Source organism: Eschrichtius robustus, chromosome 2 (genome assembly GCF_028021215.1).
Source record: "Eschrichtius robustus isolate mEscRob2 chromosome 2, mEscRob2.pri, whole genome shotgun sequence".
Taxonomy (NCBI): Eukaryota; Metazoa; Chordata; class Mammalia; order Artiodactyla; family Eschrichtiidae; genus Eschrichtius; species Eschrichtius robustus.
In genome coordinates this window covers 177,825,348-177,850,510 of record NC_090825.1, presented here as the reverse complement: position 1 = coordinate 177,850,510, position 25,163 = coordinate 177,825,348, and the positions used below count along the sequence as shown (strand labels likewise).

The 25,163-nt window shown below is 56.0% G+C and overlaps 1 protein-coding gene across 1 annotated transcript; it reads left to right on the top strand.

The window, feature by feature from the left end:
• The first annotated feature begins 185 nt into the window (after positions 1–185).
• Positions 186–22,480, top strand: BTBD2 (BTB domain containing 2). The gene is made up of 9 exons (XM_068537348.1): positions 186–583; positions 12,214–12,333; positions 16,123–16,279; positions 17,443–17,548; positions 17,722–17,919; positions 20,043–20,235; positions 20,386–20,473; positions 20,818–20,964; positions 21,524–22,480. The coding sequence occupies exons 1-9, from the start codon at positions 195–197 to the stop codon at positions 21,683–21,685; spliced, it is 1,560 nt and encodes a 519-aa protein (XP_068393449.1). The 5' UTR covers positions 186–194; the 3' UTR covers positions 21,686–22,480.
• The last annotated feature ends 2,683 nt before the right edge of the window (positions 22,481–25,163 follow it).

Below are 25,163 nucleotides of genomic sequence, written 5' to 3'. Positions count from 1 at the left end.
GGCCCCCTCCCTTCTCCTCCCTGCTCTCCAAGTCCCCCACCTCCTCCCCCTCCCTTCTCTCCCCCTGCCCCGCCCCCTCCCTCCTCCTCCCCTCTCCCCCTCCTCTGCCCCCTCCTTTCTCCTCCTTCCCCTCCCCCTCCCCGGCCCTCCCCCCGCCCGCCCCGCCCCGCCCCGCCGGGCGCCGCACCGACAAGATGGCGGCGGGTGGGAGCGGCGGGCGCGCGTCGTGCCCGCCGGGGGTCGGCCCGGGCGCGGGGGGCGGCCCCGGGCCCAGCGCCAACGCCACCCCGGCCCCCGGCAACGCGGCCGCCGCCGCCGCCGCCCCGGCCCCCGCCGCCCCCGGGCCGCCCCCGCCGGTGTCGGGGTCGGGGCCGGGGCCGGGCGCGCAGGCCGCTGCGGGCGGGGAGCGGGCGGCCGAGGAGCCGGGGGCGGGGGCGCTGCTGCGCGAGCCCGTCTACAACTGGCAGGCCACCAAGCCCACGGTGAAAGAGCGCTTCGCCTTCCTCTTCAACAACGAGGTGCTCTGCGACGTGCACTTCCTGGTGGGCAAGGGGCTCGGCGCGCAGCGCATCCCGGCGCACAGGTGGGCCGCCGTCCCGGGACCCGCCGCCCCCGGGGACCCAGCATCCCCGGGCCCAGACCCCGCCAGCCCCCGGGAGTCAGTCATCCCTGAGATCCCGCCACCCCTCCCCCACGCCGGGGAAACCCGCCACCCCCAGGGACCTAGTCATCCCCCAGGACCCGCCCTTCTTGGAAACCCTGCTGTCCCCGGGACCCCACCACCCTCAGGACCCCACCACCCTCAGGACCCCGTCGTTCCAGGACCCAACCCGTTATTCTTGGAACCCCTGCTGGTCCCGGGTACCTGCCCTCACCCCGGGACACCCACCATCCCTGGGACCCTGCTGTTCCCAGTGACCACCATCCCCGGGCCCTACCACCCCTAGGCCCTGTGACGCTGCCAGGCCCCCTTCCACCCGTACTTCCAGATACTGGCCGTATTCTGGTCCTGCGACCCCTGCCCCTCCTCTCTCATCAGCGTCTCCTGGCTCTGTGACCCCTGACCCTGCCACCTTGGCCAGGATCTCCCAGGCCCAGTGACCTTTTCCACCCCTACCATCCCTGTGACCCATCAGCCCCTGCCAGGCTCTCCAGGCCCTGCAACCCCCAGCCTGGCCAGCCCGAGGACCCCCAGACACTACCATCTCCCTCCACTTCCTCCTTCCTGCCCCAGTGACCTCCTCCCCCGAGTGCCCCATCCTTCTGGGGCTGAGACCCCCAGAGCCCCACCAGACTCCCACCTTGTGAACCCAGGACCCCCAGTGACTCCCAGCTCTGCGATCACCCAGCTCCGTGACGCCCCATCCCCCAGGCCTCCTTTCAAAAGCGGGGGGTGTTCTTGGTCCAGGCCCCATCCCTCTGCCAGTCTCCAGGGTGCAGCCCCCAGACTCCTGGGTAGGGTGGGACTGATGTCAGACAGCGTCCGGCCCACTGCTGGTTCCTCTGCCCCTGCTCGCTGGGGGGTGCTGGGGAGGGTTCTGTCTGGGGAGGGAGGCTTCAGGGGTTCTCACCACTCTGCCTGGAGTGTCCCCCAACCTGCTGTGAGTCCTCCCCACTTTTCTGACGTGTGGCCTTTATTTAACTTGTGCCTTCGAGATTCCTCTTTCTGGCTTTTCTTGGTTATTTATATACAAGGTCTAGATTCCTGTCCAAGGAAGCTTCCAGGCCTGTGATGGGGTCCCCAGTACCTCCCTGCCCTGCGTGTGTGTTGCGGTCCTCCCCCCTCTCCCGCAAGCTGTGAGTAGGGGGCCAGTTGATGTGTCACCTGTGAGCCCCCAGCCTCCCTCATGCCTTTCTTGTCCCACATTCCTGCTGTGTGGACCTCCCAGATCGAAGGTTCTGGTTCTTTGTCTTTTCAGCCTTTGGGTTGTTATTTCATACGCATTGTTGACATTTTACCTGCAGTGATCAGGTAGATGACTCTACCGTGAGTGACCCTGGGCTCTGCTGAGCCTCAGTTCCCCCCCACCTCCCCACCCCCCCGGGACCTGGGACTGACCACTCAGACACCTCCTTCCCAGGGCCACAGGGAGGGTGGACCCTGTGACCCAACCAGGTCCTTATCACAGTGGCCCGGGGCTCATCCTGCATACGGGCTGGCTTAAAATGCAGGTGGGGATGTGACCCAACGCATAAAGGAAACACCTCGCAGCCTTGCTGATGGAACACAGACAGGAGTGGGGAAAATTCCTAATACCGTGCTCCACGCTCCCGGGCTGGACCTAACTCCCGCCTCTGTCCCAGGTGGGCTGGATTTGGGGACTTGCTTGTAAAGAGTAGATTGGAATCCCACCTTGGGGGAACCCGGCAGATGCCACCTCAGCCAGGTGGTCAAGGTCGACCTCAGGGTGATGCCCTGGGGGTGTCAGGGTCCCCCTGGAAGGAATCAACGAGAAGGGCACCTCGCCTCAGTGTGCTCCACCCAAAACCCTTAACCCCAGTGTAGTGGGTTGAATGGTGGACCCCAACAAGGTGTGTCCACATCCTGACACCCAGAACCTGTGAACGGGACCTTATTTGGAAAAAGGGTCTTTGTAGATGTGATTAAGAGTTTCAAGAAGAGATCATCCTGGATTATCTGAATGGGCCCTAAATCCAACAAGTATCCTTATGAGAGACACACAGAGGAGAGACCGAGAGAAGACGGCCATGTGACAACAGAGGCAGAGACGGGAGGGACACACGGCCGCAAGCCCAGGACGCCTGGGACCCCAGAAGCTGGAAGAGACGAGAGGGGGACCCTCTCCGGGCCCCTCCGGGGGCAGCACGGCTCTGGGACACACTGACCTTGGACGTGCGGGCTCCAGAACGTGAGAGAGGAAATTCCTGTTCTTTCAAGTCACCCAATTTGCAGTAATTTGTTAGAGCAGCCCCAGGAAACCAGTACACCTGGTCCTATCGGAGAAAATACCAGATAAACCCAGCTTGGGGCCATGCTGCAGGACGCCAGCCGGTCCTGGGAGGAGCCTGAGGACACAGGTGAAAGCCACGTGGGATCCTGGATGCAGGCCTGGGGCGGAGAGGATGTTAGTGCGGAGCTGGTGACTGGGGAGCAGGGCCGAGTCGGGGAGGGGCTCGTGCTAGCTTTGAGGAAGGCCATGGGGTCTGGACCCACCATCTCCCAGGACCCAGGCTTGGGGTGGTCTCAGGCTGGGGCCGTGAATTCTGGGTACAGGGTGACCTGGGGCGTGGGACACAGGAGGGCCTGGCATGAGTGATGGCAGAAGGGGCCAGCTCTGGCCCCGGACAAGTTCAGACCTCATTCGGAGCCTCCCCCTGCCCCACGCACCCAGTCGGCTTAGCCCCACCCCCTCGCCCTGCACTGCACTGCTTTTTGACAGCTTTCTCCTAACTTTCTCTGACTGCCGTCATTGGCTTCCTGTGAGCAGGATTTTTTTTTTTTTTTTTTTTGGCTGAGTCACAGCTTGTGGGATCTTAGTTCCCCAACCAGGGATTGAACCCCGGCACCTGGCAGTGGAAGAACGGAGTCCCAACCACTGGACCGCCACAGGGTTTTGCTTCTCTCCCTCCTGCTAGGCCCAGGAAAACGCCTGGCACAGCAGGTGCTCAGGAAACCCGTGAGTCCACTGTCTACGCTCGAGGGGCTCCCTCTGAGGAAATACCGAGCATCTTCAGGGTAGCACTGTGCACAAATCGGATGGTCCCACATTAATATCTAAAATACCTTTATTCATCTATCACGGAAAACTTAGCAGTGCAGAGAAGTCCCAGAAGTGGAGCAGCCTGTGTCTGGGGTCCCTTCTCTTTCATCGATCTGTGTGTGCTTAGCCCAATAACACGTTTTTTGATGACTGTGGCTTTATGGTGGGTTTTGAGAACTGCCGTGGTGGTTCTTCCCAGTTTTACTCCTTGTCAAGACTTTTTTCAGCTGGCCTCACACACTTAACTCTTCCAGAATCAATCACCCATCCATCTGTCCTTCCCTGCATCCAACAGTCATTGAAACAGTGCTGACAGAAGACATCTCTTTCCCTGTGGGACTTACCTTCAGGTAAATTTGCACCAGCAAAGTTTTGTAAAGAGCCAGATAGTATATAGTGTCAGCAGACCACACGGTCTCTGTCCCAACTGCTTAATTCTGCCATAGCAACACAAATGCATTAAGACAGAAATGAATGGGTGTGGCTGTGTGCCAATAAAACTTTATTTACAAAAACAAGCGGTGGGCCGGATTGAGTCCCAGGGCTGTAGTTGACCAGCCTCTGCCTCAGTGGTTCCTTATGATCTTTAGAATCAATTTGTCAAATGCTAAAGGAATTGCCTGGAGGGATTGGTCTTTGCAAAGATACAGGTTGGGAGAGCTGACAGTTTAGAATACAAAATATATCTGGGAACATGTTTATCCAGGGCATTTTTGTGAGTCCTTAGGAAAGTTTTGTAGTTTCTTCAAATAGGTCTTGCACGTATATTGCTAAGTTTTTTATTAGTTTTTGTTTGTTTTTTCTCTGTTATGAGTAATTTCTCCATTGTATTTTTTCTAGTTGGTTCTTGCTGGGAAGCTGTAGATTTTTTGCGCATTTATTTTTATCTATTTGAATGATTTCTTTCTGAACCCTTCTTAGTGTTAATAATTGCTCCACTGATTCTGTGGTCTGGCACTGTCCCGTAGACTTTTCTGTGATGATGGGATTGTTCTAGATCTATGCTCTCCAGTCCTAGCCACTAATCACTTGTGGCTGCTGAGCACTTGAATTGTGGCTCTTGCAACTGAGGAACTGAATCCTTTTTTTTTGTTTTGTTTTTTTGGACACACTGCGTGGCTTGCTGGATCTTAGTTCCCCAACCAGTGATTGAACCTGCGCCCTCGGCAGTGAAAGCGAAGAGTCCTAACCACTGGACCACCAGGGAAGTCCCAAACTGAATCTTTTATTTAATTTTAATTTTAATTTAGATTTAAATAAGCCCTGAATTTAGAGTTTTAAGTGAGACAATCACGTTATGGGCAATTAATTTCTCATTCTCTCTCATATTTCTGCGTCATTTTTTCTGTTCTGATTGCATTTCTGACCACCAGGGCATTGTTCCGTAACAGAGGTGTTTTTCACAGTTCAATGTGATCATTGATACTGGTTTCTGACAAATCCTTTTTAATACAGTAACAAGTTTCTTTCCATCCCTTGTTCACTAAGAGTTTCCATGAAGTGTGGGCATGGGATGCTATCGAGTGCTTTTAATGGATTTTGGTTTGTTTGATCTGACAATTGGCCGTATAGAAAATTATGCATTTGTGTGACAATTGCCATAGCCCAGTTTGGGAGCACTTCTGTCACCCCCAAAAGCCCCTTTCCCCACTTACCCTCAGTCCCCGCTCCCACCCTGATCCCTGGGCAATCACTGACCTCCTTCTCTCTCTCTAGTTTTGCTATTTGTAGAAATTTCATAGAATTTGAATGATAGAATGTGTAGGCTTTGGTCTGGCTTCTTTCACTGAGTGTGTTGTTTATAAGGCCCATCCAGACCGTTGTATCGGCAGTTCCATTTCTTTTTATTGCTAAAGTAATTCACGTTACTGCTGAATTCCATTGCATGGATGGACCATGCTTTGTCCACTCACCAGTCGATGGGCATACGGCTTATGTGGGTTATTTCCAGCTTTTCATTATGAGGAATCATACTGCCGTGAACATTCCACATTTGTGTAGAAATATGCCTGTGGAAGAACTCCTTTTCTCTTGGGTGAATACCTAGGGGTCTCATGTTGGAATTACAGGGTAACGTGACATTTTAAGAAACTGCCAAACTGGTTTCCAAAGTGGCCGCCCCATTCCCCACCCCTCAGTGGTGCCCGAGGGTTCCAGAGTGTCTTTGACCTCATAGGCGAGTTGGGAAATGTTCCCTCCCCCTCTCCTTTCTAGAAGAGTTTGCATAGGGTTGGTATTATTTCTTCTGGGAATGGGCTTTTGTGTGTGGGAAGATTTTTTTAAATATTTATTTATTTATTTGGTCTCACCGGGTCTTAGTTGCAGCAGGCGGGCTCCTTAGTTGCGGCTTGAGGGCTCCTTAGTTGCGGCAGGTGGGATCCTTAGTTATGGCATGCAAACTCTTAGTTGTGGCATGCATGTGGGATCTAGTTCCCTGATCAGGAATCACACCCGGTCCCCCTGCGTTGGGAGCGCCGAGTCCTATCCACTGCGCCACAAGGGAAGTCCCAGTGGGAAGATTTTTTTTTTTTTTTTTTTTATTGGCTGCTTTGTGTCTTCGTTGCTGTGCGTAGGCTTTCTCTAGTTGCGGCGAGCGGGGACTACTCTTCGTTGCAGTGCCCAGGCTTCTCGTGGTGGCTTCTCTTTGTTGCAGAGCACAGGCTCTAGGCACGTGGGCTGCAGTAGTTGTGGCACGCGGGCTCAGTAGTTGTGGCGCACGGGCTTAGTTGCTCCGTGGCATGTGGGATCTTCCTGGACCAGGGCTCGAACCTGTGTTCCCTGCATTGGCAGGCAGATTCTTTTTTTTTTTTTTTTAATTAATTAATTAATTAATTAATTATTTTTATTTATGGCTGTGTTGGGTCCTCGTTTCTCTGCGAGGGCCTTCTCTAGTTGCGGCAGGTGGGGGCCACTCCTCATCGCGGTGCGCGGGCCTCTCACCATCGCGGCCTCTCTTGTTGCCGAGCACAGGCTCCAGACGCACAGGCTCAGTAACTGTGACTCACGGGCCCAGCTGCTCCGCGGCATGTGGGATCCTCCCAGACCAGGGCTCGAACCCCTGTCCCCTGCATCGGCAGGCAGACTCTCAACCACTGCGCCACCAGGGAAGCCCAGCAGGCAGATTCTTAACCACTGTGCCACCAGGGAAGTTCCGGAAGATTTTTAATGACTAGTTCACTTACTTGTTATGTGTTTGTTTAGATTTTCTCTTCACCAGTGAGTGTTGGCAGTTTGTGTCTTTCCAGGATGTCATCCATTTCCTCTAAGTTGTCTTAGGTTGTTGGCATAAAGTTGTTTCAAAGTTCTTTTATCACCTATAGGGTCTGTAGTGATGTTCCCTTTTTCATTCCTGATTTTGGTAACTTGTGTTTTTTTCTCTTGGTCAGTCTAGCTAAAGTTCTAGCAATTGTTGATTTCCCCCCCACCCCCAAAGAGTGACCTTTAGGTTTCATTGATTTGTCTCTATTTTCCCATTCCCAGTGTCATTAATTCCTGCTCTCACTTTTATTATTTTCTTCATTCTTTGGGCTCGATTTGCTCTTCATTTTCTAGATTCTTGAGATGGAAACTTACCTTGCTGATTTTATTTTTTTAATTAATTAATTATTTTTTGGTCATGCCACACGTGGCTTGCGAGATCTTAGTTCCTCAACCAGGGATTGAACCCGGGCCCTGGCAGTGGAAGTGCCAAGTCCTAACCACTGGACCACCAGGGAATTACTGGATGCTTACCTTGCTGATTTTAGATCTTTATTTAATACATATATAATGTTTACTTCTAAGCACTGTTTTAGCTGCATCCCTTACATTTTGATGCGCCGTGTTTGCATTTTTGTTCCAGGTAAGATCTTTTCTAATTTCCGTTGTGTTCCTTCTCTGACCCATGGGTTACTTAGAAGTGTTGTTTCATTTCCAAATATTTGGGGATTTCTCAGAGGTCTTTCTGTTGTTGGTATGGAGTTTAATTCCTCTCTTTGGAGAACATGCTTTGACTGCTTTCAGTGCCTCTGAGTATATTTGTTTGGCCTTGCATGTGGTCTGTCCTGGAGAATGTGCCATTGCGCCTAAGAGCGTGCATTCTGCCGTCGTTGGGCTGAGGGTTCCGAAAAGGTCGCTTGGCAGCATTGTTCAGTCTTCTTTATTCTTGCTGATTTTGTCTGGCTGTTCTGTCAGTTGTAGAGAGTGAGGCATCAGAACCTCCAACGATAATTGTTGGATTGTCTCTTTCTCCTTTAACAGTCAGTTTCTGCTTCATGTAGTTTGGGACTCTGTTGTGTATTCATTTGTACTGTTAACTATCCCCACGTACTGACCCTCTGTTCACATGAAACGTCCGTTGTTCAGTAATATTCCTTACCTTCACGTCTGTCTTGTCTGATATCTGTGTAGCCACTCCAGATCTCTGGTGGTTTCCGAATGCAAGGTATGTCGTTCCCCATCTTTCTCCTGTCATCCCCTTTGTGTGTTTGAATGTAAAACTTCTGAGCCCGTGACGTCCATCTGTCCCATCTCTGGTGACGTGAGCCTTGGTCATGGGGTAGATTTCTCTACTGGATGTCACCACCGTCCCCTTGTAAATCACCCTTCCCGAGGGATACTTTGGGACTGTACAGACATCCCATTTCCCCTCCTGCTTTGCCCACTGGTGTATGGTGGTTCCTGCTGGAAAGAGTTATTTACTCTAGCATCTGCCATATGGTGATTTCCTATTTCTGTAACTCCCTCTGCATTTGTTAACTGGGGTTCTAAAAGGAAGAGCTGTCCCTTCTCCCTTACTCATCCATTCCTTCAGTTATATATTTATTTCATCATGGACTCATGGATATTTATTTTATCCTCTGGGTCATCATCCGGTGCGAACGTTATTTTGTTGTTCGTATCGTCCCAGATTTGGCTCCTGTGTCCGTTCAACATTCCCCCGTCATGTTGGAGCGTGTTTTTACTTTCTGGCGCCACAAGATACTCTACGCTCATCTTGTCCTTCCCCTGCCCCAGCCCTGGAGTCAGCCATTTCTCCAAGGAGCTCTGGTTCGTTTTAGTGGAAAACGGTATTTAGAAACCAAGACTTGGGTGCTGGGTGTGCCCACTGCTGCTGGGGTGTTGTTGTTTAGAGACCTTTTTAGCAGGTAGAGCGAGGAAATGTACCAACACACACATATCTCTGTTTATTTCTGTCTCTCCACCCGTCTGTCCATCCGTCCATCCATCCACCATCCATCTACCTGTCTAAAAGCCACGAGATCATCTTGATTGCTCTGATTTCGGTTCAGCCCTCCAGAATTTATTCCAGCCCCCCCCCCAATCTATAACTGTTTGCTCCCACGATGAGGACCCTGGCTCTCATTCTGCACACGTCTACTTGGTAGCACAAACCTAGATATGTAGAGTAGTTTCAGAGCTGCTAACCCTCTCCTGTGAAAAATACTTTTACTAAGTAAAGCCCAGTATTTGTATGCAGTTCTTTTGGCCTTTAACCTGTTTCCCAAAGCTACTTAGCTGGTCTTTTCTTCCCTGCCCCTTCAGGGTAGTATGTCATTCTTTCTTTTTTTTTTTTTAATTTTTAAATTGTGGTAAAATACACATACCACAAAGTTCACCCTCTTTACCCTTTTTAAGCGCACAGTTCAGTGGCATGAAGCACATTCACATTGTTTGCAATGATCCCCACCATCCGTCTCCATAACTTTCTCATCTTCCCAAACTGAAACTCTGTCCCCAGGAAACACGGACTCCCCCTCCCCCAGCCCCTGGCCCCCACCATCTACTTCCTGTCTCTGTGGATCTGACTCCCCCAGGGACCCCCTGTGCGTGGAATCAGACACTGTGTGTCCTTCTGTGTCTGACTTCTCTCACTGAGCATCACGTCCCCAGGGTCCATCCACTCTGTAACATGTGTCGGAATTTCCTTCTTAAGGTAACTAATACTCCTTGTATGGAGGGACCACATTGTGTTCATCCATCATCTGTCCATTGATACTGGGTTGCCTCCACCTTTGGCTGTCTATGAATCGTGTCGCTGTGAGCACTTGTGCACAGGTTTTGTGTGGACGTGTGTGTTCATTTCTCTCGGGCACGCAACTTAGGAGTGGAACTGCCGGGTCAGACGGTAACTCCACGTTGAACCCTCCGATGAATCACTGGCCTGTCATCCACCGCGGCTGCACACTTTATGTCCCCACCCGCCCTGCACGAGGGCTCTGATTTCTCCACATCTGCAGCAACTCTTGTCATTGTCCGGATTTTTTATCCTAGCTGGCGTTTCCTAGTGGGGGTGAGGTGGCGTCTCATGGTGGTTTTGATTTGCCATGTTCATCGTCATGTTTTTGAGGATGGACGGATAAGGGAGGGTAGAAGACTCCTGGCGGGAGGCCAGCGAGGGGCCGGCGGGTGGGGCTGTGGGTGGAGGAGCCTTGGAGATGTTCAGACCGCCTTCGACCCAGTGGCCTTGCCAGCCCTGGGGTTTGTCGCCGCGTCCGCCGAGGGCACTGAGGGTGCATACAGCCTGGCAGCCGGGGCTCTGCACAGACACACAGGCCCAGTTGGGCCACCTCTTACTTCCTGCCAGTGAATCGTTGGGGAAAGTTTTCCCCACGGGAGATCAAGATGCTTTGTTTAATCTAGAAAGAAAGGAGGAACAGGAAGACACTTTATTTATGGAGAGTGTGCATGGGGAAGTGCAGTGAGGCTCCAGGGGCCCAGCTGCGGTGGTGAATGAGGGGGGCTCCGAGGATGCGGTGGGGCAGAACAGGGCATGAGCGACCTGGGGCGGCCGAAACAAAGCACCGCCGATGGATGGGCAAAGCCACACAGATTTGTCCTCTCTCAGTTCCGGAATCCAGAAGCCCAAGGTCAGGGTACTGCAGGGCCATGCTCCCTCCAGAGGCTCCCGGGGAGGGTCCTTCCTATCTCCTCCGGCTTCTGGGGCTCCAGGCATCCTGGGCTTGTGGCCACGGCGCTCCAGGCTCTGCCTCCGTCAATACGTGGCCTCTCCCTGTGTGTCTGGGTCCACATTTCCCTTTTATAAATCATTGGATTAGGGCCAGCCTGGGTTAGGGTGGCCTCATCTTAATAAATGGCATCTACAAAGACCCTGTTTCCAAATGGGGTGCCATCCTGACGTTCCAGGTGGACATGACTTTGGAGACACTGTTCACCCCAATACACTCACACTCGGTTTCCCACCTGGCCCCCATCTCTGGTCTGGCCTTTGGGGTGCCGTAGAGCCCCGGGCCAGATTGGGGACCAGACGAGGGCCTGATGGGGCCGGGAGCACCAGGCCACGATGGGGAGTAGGTGGGGGGGGGGTGGTTCTTCTCGCGGAGAGTAGGGGGCTGCCCAGGTGGGGTTCGCTGGGAGCGCTGGGAGCGTCCCCCGGGCACTGGGCAGAGGCCGGGGATCGGGCTGTGGCTGCCGATTCCAGCGGTTCCGCAGGGGGGCGGCCTCTCAGAGCCCTGCGTGTGTCACCGTGGGGACCCGGGAGGGGCTGCGGCGTGGGGCCTTGCAGACCCAGAGGGCAGGGGCTCTGCAGGGGCAGGCCTGGAGCTCGGCCCCCGCCGTCTCTGCCGCCCCGGGGAGGCTGTCGTGGGGCGGGCCCCGGGGCCCATGGGTGCACAGCACAGAGTGGGTGCGCGACGCCAGGCAGAACCTGCAGGCCCCCGTGGCCACCCACGTCTGGATGCTCCCTTGGCCTCCACGCCCTTCCCCACGGACTCAGCCCCATTCAGGTGACCCCGCCAGGCCTTTCCTGACTCTGCTCCCTCACACCCCTGCGTTCTCCTTCCTGCCCCGCTGTCAGGCTGTCCATGCCATGGACCCGTGGCTGCCTTCCTCCAACAAGGCCAGGGTCTCAGTGCCCACAGCCCAAGCACGGGGGCCGTGTGTGTAGAGCAAGGAGGAAGTGATGAAGGAGGGGGTGAATGAGGGAGGCAGGGAGTGGTTGAGTGAGTCAGTGAATGAATGAATGAAAGGATGGAGTGAATGATGAATGAATGAGAGAGTGAATGAATGAATGAATCAGTGGGTGAGCCAATCAGTGAGTGAAGGAATGAGTGAGTGAATGAATGATGGAGGGAGTGGTTGAGTGAATGATTGGGTCAATCTGAGTGAATGAATGAATGAGTGAATGAATGACGGAGGGAGGGAATGAATGAAGGAGGGAGGGATGAATGAAGGAGCGAGGGAATGAGTTGCGTGGGGAGGGCATGAGCTCTCTGCCATAAGCCGTCTAGCCCCTGGGGAGATGATTTCGCTTCCCTGGCCTTTGTTGCTACGGATCCGCAGGCACTGCCTTCTCAGTCCTCAGGGCCTTCCTAACGGAAGCATCCAGGGCAGGATGCTCTGGGCACAGCATCTGCTGCAGGTGCTGGCTGGGGTGTCACTGCTGCGGGGACACTCACCTTCCACATCCCGGGGCCCCGACAGCCCCCCGGGCTCAGGCGGTAGGGACCGGTGGGCCTCGCGGTGGGTAACCAGGTCTTCTCTGACACGCCAGGTTCGTGTTGGCCGTGGGCAGCGCCGTCTTTGACGCCATGTTCAACGGGGGAATGGCCACCACGTCCACCGAGATCGAGCTGCCGGACGTGGAGCCCGCTGCCTTCCTGGCACTGCTCAAGTAAGACTTTCCAGGTCCTTCACGCCCTGGCGGCAGGGACAGACACACCTGATGTTTAAAAAAAATAGAGCCCTGGTGACATTGCCTCCAGAGCCCCCAGCTCCTTGGAGATTTCTAGAACTCACCTCCTCAGTGAGGGATGGGCTCTGGACGCCCCCCCATTTTCATTTTTGTATTTTTAATATCAAGATGTAATTTACATACCATACAACTCACCCATGTGAAGTGTACAATTCAATGACATTTAGTATGTTTAGAGTGTGCAACCATCACCTCTAATTCCAGAACATTCCATCACCCCCAAAGGAATGGCATCCCCCTCCCCCAGCCCCTGACAGCTAGGAACCCACTCTCTGTCCCTGTGGCTCTGCCTGTTCCGGACGGTTCCCATCAGTGGAATCACACGCTGCGTGTCCTGTGTCTGCTGCTCTCACTGGGCATTGCGGTTCCAGGTCCACCCGCGCTGCAGCGTGTGTGAGTCGCTAAGTTTTCATCCTTTCAAGAGTTTTTGAAGAAATAGCCTAATGCAAGAATTTTAAATTCCACCTATATTTTTTCTTCCTGGGTTTCAAATTTTTTCTCAAGGACTTTAAAACAAATACGGTGGATGTTGGGGGTGGGAGTGCCGCCCACAGATTGCAGCTCCACCGAGAAGGAGGCCGGCGAGCTCTGTGGAACTCCCATACACCTCCCTGCTCCGCAGAGCACTGTCCTCCCCTGTCCGGAAACTCTGGGTGTAAATGGTCTGGGTGGCTTGAAAGGTTATCCCGAACAGTCAAGACGGCTTTTCAGATGTGGAGCTTTTTTTTTTTTTTCCCCTTCTGATTATAAAAATGACATTGGCTCACAGAAAGAAAGAGAAAGAAAAAGGGAGGGAGAGAAGAAAACAAGAGAAAAGAAAGCATAAGGAAGAAAGTGGAGTGAACCTGTCTCGCCTCTCAGCACCACGGGCGAGGCCGTGGCTGGTCACTCCCATTCATATCGGGTCCCATTTATATCACATGCTCACAGCGCCCCGCCCCACCCACTGTGTTGTCATCTCCTTTTTTCCTCTGGTGTCTGCAGGGTGTAAATTGGTTCCTTTCAGCTCCATCTAACAGTGTCGAATCCTGTGGGCTGATCACAGCACTTTGTGGAATAATCTCACTCCTCTGTCTTTAGGCAACTTTTCAGATGGTTCTTCAGACCAGGGGCCGCAGGCTGCCCTGGGGTGGGTGGGAGGGCAGGGGCTCTGTCTCCACAGCTCCCTGCCGTCATTGCAGAAGCAGCCTGGAAGGATTTGTAAACTGTGGGCAGGGCTGTGGGCCAAGGAAACTTTATGTACAAAATAGGGGACAAAAGCACGGTGAGATATCACTTCACACCCACCAGGGTGGCTATTATTAAAAAACAAACAAACAAACAAAATGACTTGTCTCCAGGAGGTGGAGAAATTGGGACCCTCATGTGCTTCTGGTGGGAATGTGAAATGCGGCAGCCACTGTGGAAACAGTCTGGACGATCCTCAAAAGCTAAACATAGAATCACTATGTGCTCCAGCAATCCCATTCCTGGGTACATCCCCCAAAGAAGGGAGAAGTGGGGGCTTGAAGAGATATTTGCACACCCGTGTTCACAGCAGCTTGATTCACAACAGCCAAAAGGTGGGAACACCCCAAGTGTCCATGAACAGTTGAGGGATGAACGAGGTGTGATCTATCCACACACCGGAATATTACTCAGCCTTCAAAAGGATTCTGGAATTCAGTAACACATTAAAAGGATCATACACCATGATCAAATGGGATTTATTCCAGGGCTGCAAGGATTTTTCAGTATCCACAAATCAATCAGCGTGATACACCACATCAAGAGGTTGAAGAATAAAAACTAGACGATCATCTCAATAGATGCAGAGAAAGCTTTTGACAAAATTCAACACCCGTTTATGTCATAAAGGATTCTGGCAACTTCCCTGGTGGCGCAGTGGTTAAGAATCCACCTGCCAATGCAGGGGACACGGGTTCGAGCCCTGGTCCGGGAAGATCCCACATGCCGCGGAGCAAGTAAGCCCGTGCACCACAACTACTGAGCCTGTGCTCTAGAGCCCACGAGCCACAACTACTCAGCCCGCATGCCACAACTACTGAAGCCCGCGCACCTAGAGCCTGTGCTCCGCAACAAGAGAAGCCACTGCAATGAGAAGCCCGTGCACTGCAACGAAGAACAGCCCCCGCTGGCCGCAACTAGAGAAAGCCCACGCACAGTAATGAAGACCCAACGCAGCCAAAAATAAATAAATAAATAAATAAATAAATAAAAATTAAAAAAAAAAAAAAAGGATTCTGACGCTTGCTCCAACGTGGATGGACCTTGAGGACATGATGCTTAGTGAAATAAGCCAGATGAAAAAGGACAAATACAGTGTGAACCTACTCACAGGAGGTCCTAAAGGAGTCACATCCATAGAGACAGGAAGTAGATGGTGGGGCCGGGGGCCGGGGGCTGGGGGAGGGGGAGTCGGGGGACAGTTTCAGTTTGGGAAGATGAGAAAGTTCTGGAGATGGATGGTGGGGATGGTTGCACAGCAATATAAATGTACCTAATGCTACTGATAAAAATGGTTAAAATGGTAAATTTTATGTTATGTGTATTTTACCATAATTTAAAAAAATGAAAAAATGTAAAAGTCATATCTATAAAAAAAAAATCAAGACCCCAAACAGGTGACGGGTTGCAGTTAGCCAAACCCTGCCTTAGTCTAAACTTGGTGAGATGTGGGGTGGACTGCTATTCTCTCCGTCTCCCTCTCCATCCCTGTGTCTCTCTGTCTCTATATCTCTCCCTGTCTCTCAATTTCTCCCTGTCTCTCTCTCTCCCTCCCCGTATCAGCTTGGGTTTTGGTAACCAAGCTGCCCCCTCGAGAGGGTGGACACTATCTCCACTGGCACGTGAGCGGCTCACCCATCTTCGCGCACATGTCTTGGTCTGTCCCATTACCAGGTCCCCCTCAGCACTGCTGACATTGGTGGTCATTCTGTCACTGACCCCGCCGGCCGCTGCTGGTCCCACCGGACCAGGGCTACCTGTGCATTCTCAGGGGAGTGAGTCCCAGGAGAGGGGGGTCACCTTCCAGGAACTTGCTCTTTGGGGCTCCCGGTTGGGCTCCTCCACCCCACCCCCCATCCCGTGTCCATGGTGCCCGTGGACGGACACTCGGGTGGTTTCGCGTGGATCGCGCTGCTGTGAACACGCGTCATTTCTCCCGGACTCAGAGGGGTGAGCTGCGCGCCCAGGGCCGCCTCTGAGGCGCTCCCACCAGACGGGCCAGGGTTCTGATTTCTCACCATCTCCCCGTGGTTTTGTAATCGACCCTGACTTCTGACCCACATGTAGAGTCGGGCTGATGGCGGGTGGTCAACACGTCCGGTATCTGCGATTCCGGCTGGCACTTCTGGTCCCGTTAGTGGTCGGGCATGGCAGCCGGCTGTGGCCGGGTCGGGGGGTGCGGAAGCCTCTCCGCGTCCCGGGGCAAATCCCGTGCTGCCCACGGAGGAGCCGGACAGAGGCCCACCTGCTGTGTAGACTCGTTTCCAGGGTTGGCCTGTGGGCATTCCTTTTCCCGGGTAACTGCCTTTGCGGGGTCACGTCCACAGGTCAGAGGGCGACCGATGCTAATTCTGCCTTTGCGGGGTCACGTCCACAGGTCAGAGGGCGACCGATGCTAATTCGGTTGGTTCCTCGGGCCAGGCCGGTGGGTGGGGGCTGGGCGGCTGTCCTCACGCCGCCGTCCGCCCCCCCCCCTCCCAGGTTTCTCTACTCGGACGAGGTTCAGATCGGGCCTGAGACGGTCATGACCACGCTGTACACCGCCAAGAAGTACGCGGTGCCCGCGCTCGAGGCCCACTGCGTGGAGTTCCTGAAGAAGAACCTGCGGGCGGACAACGCGTTCATGCTGCTGACGCAGGTGCGGGGCGGGGGTGCAGCGGCGGGGCTGAGGGGTGGGGCGAGGGCACAGGGGCGAGGCTATGGTGCAGGGGCAGGGCTGCGGGGCGAGGGCGCAGGGGCAGGGCTGCGGGGGTGGGGGTGGGTGGGTGAAGGCACAGGGGGCGGGGCGATGGCGCAGGGCTGCGGGGCGGGGCGAGGGCTCGGGACCCGCTGGGGAGCAGGTGCTCCGGGTCTCCTCAAGGATGCAGGTGCGTGGGTGCGAGTAAGGACGCCCGGGCAGGGGAGGACGGATGAGGGAATTTCGGAGTTTAGGCGCCGCTTAACTCTTGCGCCCAGGTGAGTGTCTCCCTCACCTCATCCTGCCCTTGTCCCTGCCCCTGGTGGCACCGCGGTGTTTCCCTGGTCGCCTTTCGTCCAGTGCACCTTGTTGGCAGGCCGGCCTCACGACAGTCATTTGCTAAAGGCTTCCCGTTGGCGTTTTGGTGCCCTTGTGCAGAGCTCAGGGGTGGGGGGAAAGGCGTTCTGTACTAGGTTTCTTGGAGGGGGACCCTTTGTGGTTGTCTGGTCTGACGGGCTGCGGCGGTCCTGGACCACTGTGGGCGCTGGGAACCTGGCGGGGACGGGGCAGAGCCCGAGTGTCATCGTGGCTCCACAGACCCCTCGCTGAGGTGGCACCTGGGCCTCGGCCCCGTCTGCTGAGTTGCTCTCAAGGGCCAGAGCCTGGACGGTCGGGTGGGGGCCAGCAGCTCCCGGCCATTTGCTGAGAGCTGCAGCCACGTGGGGTGTCCTAGCCTCCTAGCCAGGCTCCAGGCAGAGAGCGATGCACAGGGGTGTGGGCGTCGAGCTGCCCCACAGCTTCTCCGTCCCCGGCCCCCGCCCCGTGTGCGAGTTCTCAGGCGGTCAGAAGCACAGCGCTGCCGCATCCCGTGGGTCCTTCTCCGCCCTCTCCCCCAGGCTCCTGCCTGCCGCAAGGGGCGACTGGGCCCGCCTGCAGCCTGAACCTCTAGGTGCCCCAGCTTTCGAGGTGCAGGCCTGACCCCCGCCCCAGGCAGTGGTTACTGAGAGTCTGTGAATCTCAGGAAAGAAGATCCCTCTGGCCCCTCGGCCCGGGACTTGAAATCCGTGCGCAGTCTGCAGCCAGGGTCCGTCTGGCTGGGTGTTGACAGGCTCTCTCCCCTGCAGGCGAGGCTTTTCGACGAACCGCAGCTCGCCAGCCTGTGCCTGGAAAACATCGACAAGAACACGGCCGACGCCATCACTGCAGAGGGCTTCACAGACATCGACCTGGGTAAGGCCACAGGGCCGGGGACGGCTCAGTGGTCACATGCGTCCCGCCGAGGCCCCGCCGCCTGCCCCACTCTGCTGCTGCCCGAGGGCCGTGGACGGCCTGGCCGCGAGCCGGTCAGAGGTCATCCCCGAGGCCACGGAGGCCGGCGCTCGCTGATGGCCCCTCCCCTGCAGACACGCTGGTGGCCGTGCTGGAGCGGGACACCCTGGGCATCCGCGAGGTGCGCTTGTTCAACGCTGTCGTCCGCTGGTCTGAGGCTGAGTGTCAGCGGCAGCAGCTGCAGGTGACGCCTGAGAACAAGCGGAAGGTTCTGGGCAAGGCGCTGGCCCTCATCCGCTTCCCGCTGATGACCATCGAGGAGTTTGCTGCAGGTAACGGTCAGGGGGTGCCGAGGGAATGCTCAGGAGGGGCGTGACCCCAGGGACCCTGCTGCGTGTGACTCAGTCCCATGACCCTCGTCCCGGCCACAGCGGGTCGGGTGCTGGCCGTGTCCATGCGGGAGCCTGGACTGGCTCGAGAGGGTGAAGCTGAAACGACCCCCAGATGCCGACTCTCCCGCGTCCCAGCCTCTCGCACCCCCCCCCGCCGTCTCGGGTGTCCACACGCACGTGTCCGAGTGTACCAGGCCCCTGAGGGTCCCGCCTGGGGCTCAGGTCCTGGGAGCTGGGCTCTGGCGCCCGCGTCCTTGACGAGCCCCATGAAAGGGTGGGTAGTGTCTGGGACTGTGGGCCGCTGCTGCCGGGCCTGGGCTCGGGCACAGGTGGGGTTGGCCTTGACCCTGCCTCTCGTGCTGGGGGCACACTCGGGTCTCGGGGTCGTGCGGCAGCGGTGGCCAGCTTGGCGACCCCTCCCCTGGGGCTGGGCCTCCCCTTCATGTCATTCTCGTGGCTGGTGCCGACCGCAGTCCTGGCGCCAAACTGGCCTGGAAGGTTCTGGATGGGGCTCCGTGATGCAGCCCCGTGGCGGGTGCACCGCTGTCCTGCCTCTCCCTGGTCCGTGCTGCCCCTGCTCCCACCCAGGCTTAGGGTTGCCAGATTTAGCAACAACAGGAAACAATTTTTTTTAGTGTAAGCGTGTCCCGTGCAGCAGCTGGGAGACGCTTATCCTACAGATCAGCCCTCTTTGATCTGAAATCGAGACTTGCCTGGGTGTCCTGCGTTTTATCTGGCGGTCCACGGTGTTCCCTCAGAAAGCCTGAGAGGCTGTCTCCACACTGGGGGTCACTCATCCGTCAAATACTTAGCACCTCCTGGGTACCTGGCCCTGGCAGCACAGTGGTGACCGAGGCAGCCTGGGCACTGCGGACATGCGGCCGGGTCCTCCTCTGTGGGGGGCCATCCTGGGCACTGTGGGGTGTGGTGCAGCCTCCCTGGTCCCACCCCCTCGATGCCAGGAGCACCCCTAGTCTTTTTTTCTTTTTTAACAGTATGAGAGCTTTATTTTTTTATAAATTTATTTATTTATTTATTTATCTTTTGGCTGCGTTGGGTCTTCCTTGCTGGGCGCGTGCTTTCTCTAGCTGTGGCAAGCCGGGGCTCCTCTTCGTTACGGGCACATGCTTCTCACTGCGGTGGCTTCTCTTGTTGCGGAGCATGGGCTCTAGGTGCGCAGGCTTCAGTAGTTGTGGCTCGCGGGCTCAGTAGTTGTGGCTCGCGGGCTCCAGAGAGCAGACTCAGTAGTTGTGGCTCACGGGCTTAGTTGCTCCTCGGCATGTGGGATCCTCCCGGACCAGGGCTCGAGCCCGTGTCCCCTGCATTGGCAGGCGGATTCTTAACCAGTGCGCCCCCAGGGAAGCCCTGTATTCACTTTTGTATCTTACTTGCTCTCGTGACCCATGGAGATCTCTTGCCCTGTTGCTCAGACCTGTGTGCCGGTGAGCTGCTGGGGCGGTGGGCCGGGCCGGGCTGTGGCTGACCTGCGGCAGAAATGAGCTCAAAGCTGGTGAATGAGTGATTCTTGTAAAGCGAGGGTGGTGCCGTAAGGCCTGCGTCAGGCGCCCTGTCCCGGCGCAGGTGGCGGGCAGGGGCGCGTACAATCCTTCCGCACCGCCCGTCCGCCCCACGCGCTGACCCCCGTCACCGGCGCATGGCTGCATCCAGGCCCCCACCTCCAGACCCCTCTCTGGCTCTGGGCCTCTCTTGGGGGCTGGCATCCCCCCGTCTGTGTAGGTGCCCCGGGGTGGACGGGCAGGGCGGCGGGTGCTCCGTGGACCAGCGGTGGTACCCTGGGGTGGTCCCAGCGGAGGTCGGGAGGCCTGGGGCAGTGAGGGGGATTTTGCCCGATTAGCCAGCAACTCAGAGCACTGGCCCCATGTCTGCTTCGGACCCTTCCCCAAACGCGGCAGAAGGGCCATCCCCCCGCGGGGGTGGTTGGACCGGTGACGTTCTGCAGAAGAAAGATGCTGAGGAGTTGAGAGGCTGGGTGCCATGCTTTCCGGTGTCTTCTGCGTGCTCGGGGTCCGCCCAGCCTTCTCTACCCGCCCCTGTGCCCTCAGGGCCCGCACAGTCGGGCATCCTGGTGGACCGCGAGGTGGTCAGCCTCTTCCTGCACTTCACCGTCAACCCCAAGCCGCGCGTGGACTTCATTGACCGTCCACGCTGCTGCCTCCGCGGGAAGGAGTGCAGCGTCAACCGCTTTCAGCAGGTGGAGAGCCGCTGGGGCTACAGCGGCACGAGCGACCGCATCAGGTAGGCGTGGGCCGGGCGCGGGGCCGGGAGGCCCAGGCAGCGAGCACAGCTGTAGGGGCGGGGGGCGGTGGGGCTGGTGGTCCTCCATGGGGAGGGGCGGGCACTGGACGGTCGAGCTAGCTCAGCATCTCCCTCCTCTGACGGGTTCAGGTTCTCGGTCAACAAGCGCATCTTCGTGGTTGGCTTCGGGCTCTACGGCTCAATCCACGGCCCCACCGATTACCAAGTGAACATCCAGGTACCGCTCGCCCCCAGGCCCCGCCCCTCCAGATCCCTCCTCCCACCTGTTCCTCCCCACCTCTTCCCTTCTTCGTATCCCTTCCCATCTTACCTCGTCCCTCTCAGTCATGGGTCTGCTCGTGTTCCCCCCAAGGTGGCACGAGTGTTCTGGAGTCTATGGGACCCAGGACGATGCCTCCCCACCCCTGCCATTGGCCTCCTCCTTGAGGGTCACGGGTCGGACCCCCCGCTGCAGGGCCTAGAGGTGGGGCTCAGCCCTGGGGTCCAGGCTCCTGGGGGTCCTGCGGGTGGGCACAGGGGCAGGGGTGCCAGAGTTAGCTGTGCCTGGCTCCTGGCCCACAGATCATCCACACAGACAGCAACACGGTCCTGGGCCAGAACGACACGGGCTTCAGCTGTGACGGCTCCGCCAGCACCTTCCGAGTCATGTTCAAGGAGCCGGTGGAGGTGCTGCCCAATGTCAACTACACGGCCTGCGCCACGCTCAAGGTGTGCCCGACCCCAACCCTAGCGATGCCCCTGACGCCCCACCCCACCCAGGACCGAGACCCCAGCCCTGATCCCTGAGCCATACCCAGGACCCCGCCCCTGATCTGTAGCCGGGACCCCGACCCTGACCCTGGTCCCTGAGCCGTACCCAGGACGCCGACCCCAAACTTGGTCCTGATCCCTGAGCCAAACCCGGGACTCTGACCCCGAACCTGACCCGAGCCGTACCCGAGACCCCAACCGCGACCCTGACCCCTGAGCCGTACCCGAGACCCCAACCGCGACCCTGACCCCTGAGCCGTACCTGGGACCCTGACCCCAAACCTGACCCCTGAGCCGTGCCCGGGACCCCGACCCCAAACCTGACCCCTGAGCCGTACCTGGGACCCCACCTTGGACCCTGCCTCCCAGTCCATTGCCCACCTCTGACAATGTGGGGCTAGGAGCACGCAACCCTGCGTCGCAGCCGTGGAGGGCCTGCTGCCCGCGCTGGGTCAGGATCCTGCGCCCTGTCCACACGCAGCACATCCATCCTGACCCGCTGGGCCCCACCCCGCAGGGCCCGGACTCCCACTACGGCACCAAGGGCCTGCGCAAGGTCACCCACGAGTCGCCCACGACTGGGGCCAAGACGTGCTTCACCTTCTGCTACGCGGCCGGGAACAACAATGGCACGTCCGTGGAGGACGGGCAGATCCCTGAGGTCATCTTCTACACCTAGGCTGCCCCGTCCCACGCCACGCCCACTGCTCCCCCTGCCTCGGTCCTGGGCGCCAGGAGGGCTCCTCTGTTCCGAGGTGGCGGATGGGCAGGGCAGCGGGAGACAATCCCTCAGGACTCGGGGGGGCAGGGCTGGCCTGACCCTGCCCTGAGCCGAGGGTCCGCCTGCTGCCCCGGCAGCTCAGGGTCGCCTGACCAGCTGCCCGACCATAGGATTCGTGTAGGGTGTTGCCTCGTGTTTGTTTCAGCTGCACGTGGCAATGCATCTTGGATTCCCATTTCTCTGGTAGGAGACCACGTACGGGGCCCCTAGTGGGCCTGGGTCCTGCATTCCTCTGTTCTGTTCACTGGGGACACTCAGACCGCCCTGACCCACCCCTAGGACGCGGGCTCGAGCCCTCCCGAGGTCCTGCAGGCCGGCTTCCTGCCAGGCCCAGGCCCAGCCCAAGGGCCCAGTGAAGGACCATCCCTGTCCAGCCCTCCTGGACGGCCCCTCCCAGCCCCTGCAGCTGTGGACACGGGCGGCAGACCCCGTCTGCCTGGGAGGGGCGATGCTGCGGGCCACACACGGGGGCCGCATCCCAGCTGGCCCACCTGCACATCCTGTAGCCCCACTCTTCCGGCCCCCAGCGAGCACTCTGCCCAGAGGTGCTGGAGGGCACAGCCCCTCCCTGACCCCCAGGTACTGTCCCCTCCCCACCCTCGTGCTTCCACCTGGAGCCTGTGTCCTCCCCGAAGCCATGGAAGGTGTGTCCTCACACCACACCCCAAAATGTTTTTTTTTTAAATAAAGGAAAGAAACGTACCGGCCCTGACCCACGTGCTGCTTCCCAGCAGGATGGGCCCCTGGCAGCTGGAGGCCTGGCCCTTCTCACTGCATCTGTTTCCCCACCGTTAGAGGGGCCAGCTGGGCTGGGGGGGGGGGGGGGCGGCCACAGGAGGGGCCATCTCCTGACAGACACAGACTTCTCACCTTCAGGGCGTCCAGATCACGCGGGGCTCCACATGGGCTGCGGACCCTCCCCAGACCCTCTGTCCTCTGCACAAAACCCCGGGGCTCCCGTTGTGCCCCTGCTGTGCAGCGATCAGGGACCCTGGGCAGGGTGGGCAGAGCCACCAGCAGGTGATGGCCACGCGGTGGGGCTGTGCCCTGGTGCGGCCCTGGGAGCCTCCTGGCACTTTCTGAGGGTGTCAGCAGGGCCCCCACTGCAGTGAGCCACGCAGGGATCTTGTCAGCTCTGCCCTCTGGACCTGGGGCTGCACCCCAGAGCAGCCCTGCTGGCTCTGCACCAGGGGAGTCCCCCTGCATTCACACCCCACCCCTGGCCCCTCCTTCTGTGCAGTGAGGACTCTTGGGTACAAGTAACGGTTTACGCCCGAGGTGGCCCAAAGAAGGATGTGGCATTTTACTGTCTCAAGGCAGGGACGATCCGGACCCAGGACTGGGCTGGCTGCCGAGACCCACTCTGGCCCTCAGGCTGTGTCACCTCCTGAGACCAGCCACACTGCAGGCAGACCCCAGCTGAGGGATCCACGGGGTGGGGGGCCAGGCCTTCCATTGTAGCCCCCAGAGCAGTCTGTCCTGGGGGCCACTGCAGTTCAGGGCTGCCGCTTCAGGACAGGATGACAGACGGTGTCAGATGAGGGCACAGCTGGGGCACCCATGGTGGGTGGGCATGAGTAGGAGCAAAGCTTGGCAACAAGATGGTGGGGTTGTCAGAATAGCCCCCGAGACACCTGGGTCCCACTCCCAAGACGTGTAGCTATGTAGGGTCACAGTGACCTGCCAAAAGGAACATGCAACTCACCTTCTGGAGAAGGATGACAGTATGAGCCTCTACCAGCTGTCATGACAATGTCCTACAGCAACTCAAAAATTACAAAGCAAGAGAGGAAACGGAAACCAATCCACATGTACTTCAGAAATTGGAGTTATCATCACATACCTCAACATAATAAAGGCCATATAAGACAAACCTACAGCTAACGTCATACTCATGGGTGAAAAGCTGAAAGCAATTCCTCTAAGATCAGGAACAAGACAAGGACTCCCACTCTTTCTTTTATTCAACATAGTTTTGGAAGTCCTAGCTACAGCAATCAGAGAAGAAGAAATAAAAGGGATCCAAATTGGAAAAGAAGGAAAATTGTCACTATTTGCAGATGACGTGATATTATACACAGAAAATCCTCAAAACGCTACCAGAAAACTACTAGAGTTCACCAATGAATTTGGTAAAGTCGCAGGATACAAAATCAATATACAGAAATCTGTTGCATTTCTATACACTAACAATGAAATATAAGAAAAATTATGGAAACCCATGTACCATTGCTCAAAAAAAGTAAAATACCTAAGAATAAACCTACCTAAGGAGGCAAAAGACCTGTACGCAGAAAACTATGAGATGCTGATGAAAGAAATTGAAGATGACACAAACATATGGAAAGATATACCATGTTCCTAGATTGGAAAAATCAATATTGTTAAAATGACCATACTACCCAAGGCAATCTACAGATTCAATGCAATCTCTATCAAATAACCAATGGCATTTTTCACAGAACTAGAACAAAAAAAATTTTTTATTCATATGGAAACACAATCCCAAATAGCCAGAACAATCTTGAGAAATAAGAAAAGAGCTGAAGTCAGAACACACGCCATGACTTCAGACTGTATTACAAAGCTACAGTCATCAAAACAGTATGGTACTGGCACAAAAACACACATATAGAGCACTGGAACAGCATAGAAAGCCCAGAAATAAACCCACGCACTCACTGTCAATCTATGAGACAAGGATGTACAGTGGAGAAAAGACAGTCTCTTCACTAAGTGGTGCTGGGAACACTGGACAGCTAAATCTAAAAGAATGAAATTAGAACATTCTCTAACATCATATACAAAATAAACTCAAAATGGATTAAACACCTCAGTATAAGATCAGATACTATAAAACCCCTACAGGAAAACATACACAGAACACTCTTTGACATGAATCACAGCAGTATCTTTTAGGATCCACCTCCTAGAGTAATGGAAACAAAAGCAAAAATAAACAAATGGGAACTAATTAAACTTAAAAAAGCTTTAGCACAGCAAAACAAACCATAAACAAAATGAAAGGACAACCTACGGACTGGGAGAAAATATTTGTAAACAATGTGACCTACAAGTGATTAATTTCCAAAATACACAAACAGCTCATGCAGGCTCAATATCAAAAAAACAACCCGGGACTTCCCTGGTGGTCCAGTGGTTAAGACTCTGCACTCCCAAGGCAGAGGGTCTGAGTTCAATCCCCAGTCAGGGAACTAGATTCTGCATGCCACAACTACAGGATCCTGCATGCCTCCAATTAAAAAAAAAAAAAAAAAAAAAAAAGATCCCACATGCCACAACAAACACCCGGTGCAGCCAAATCAATAAATACTAAAAACAAAAAAACAAACAAAACCCACAAGCCAATCAAAAA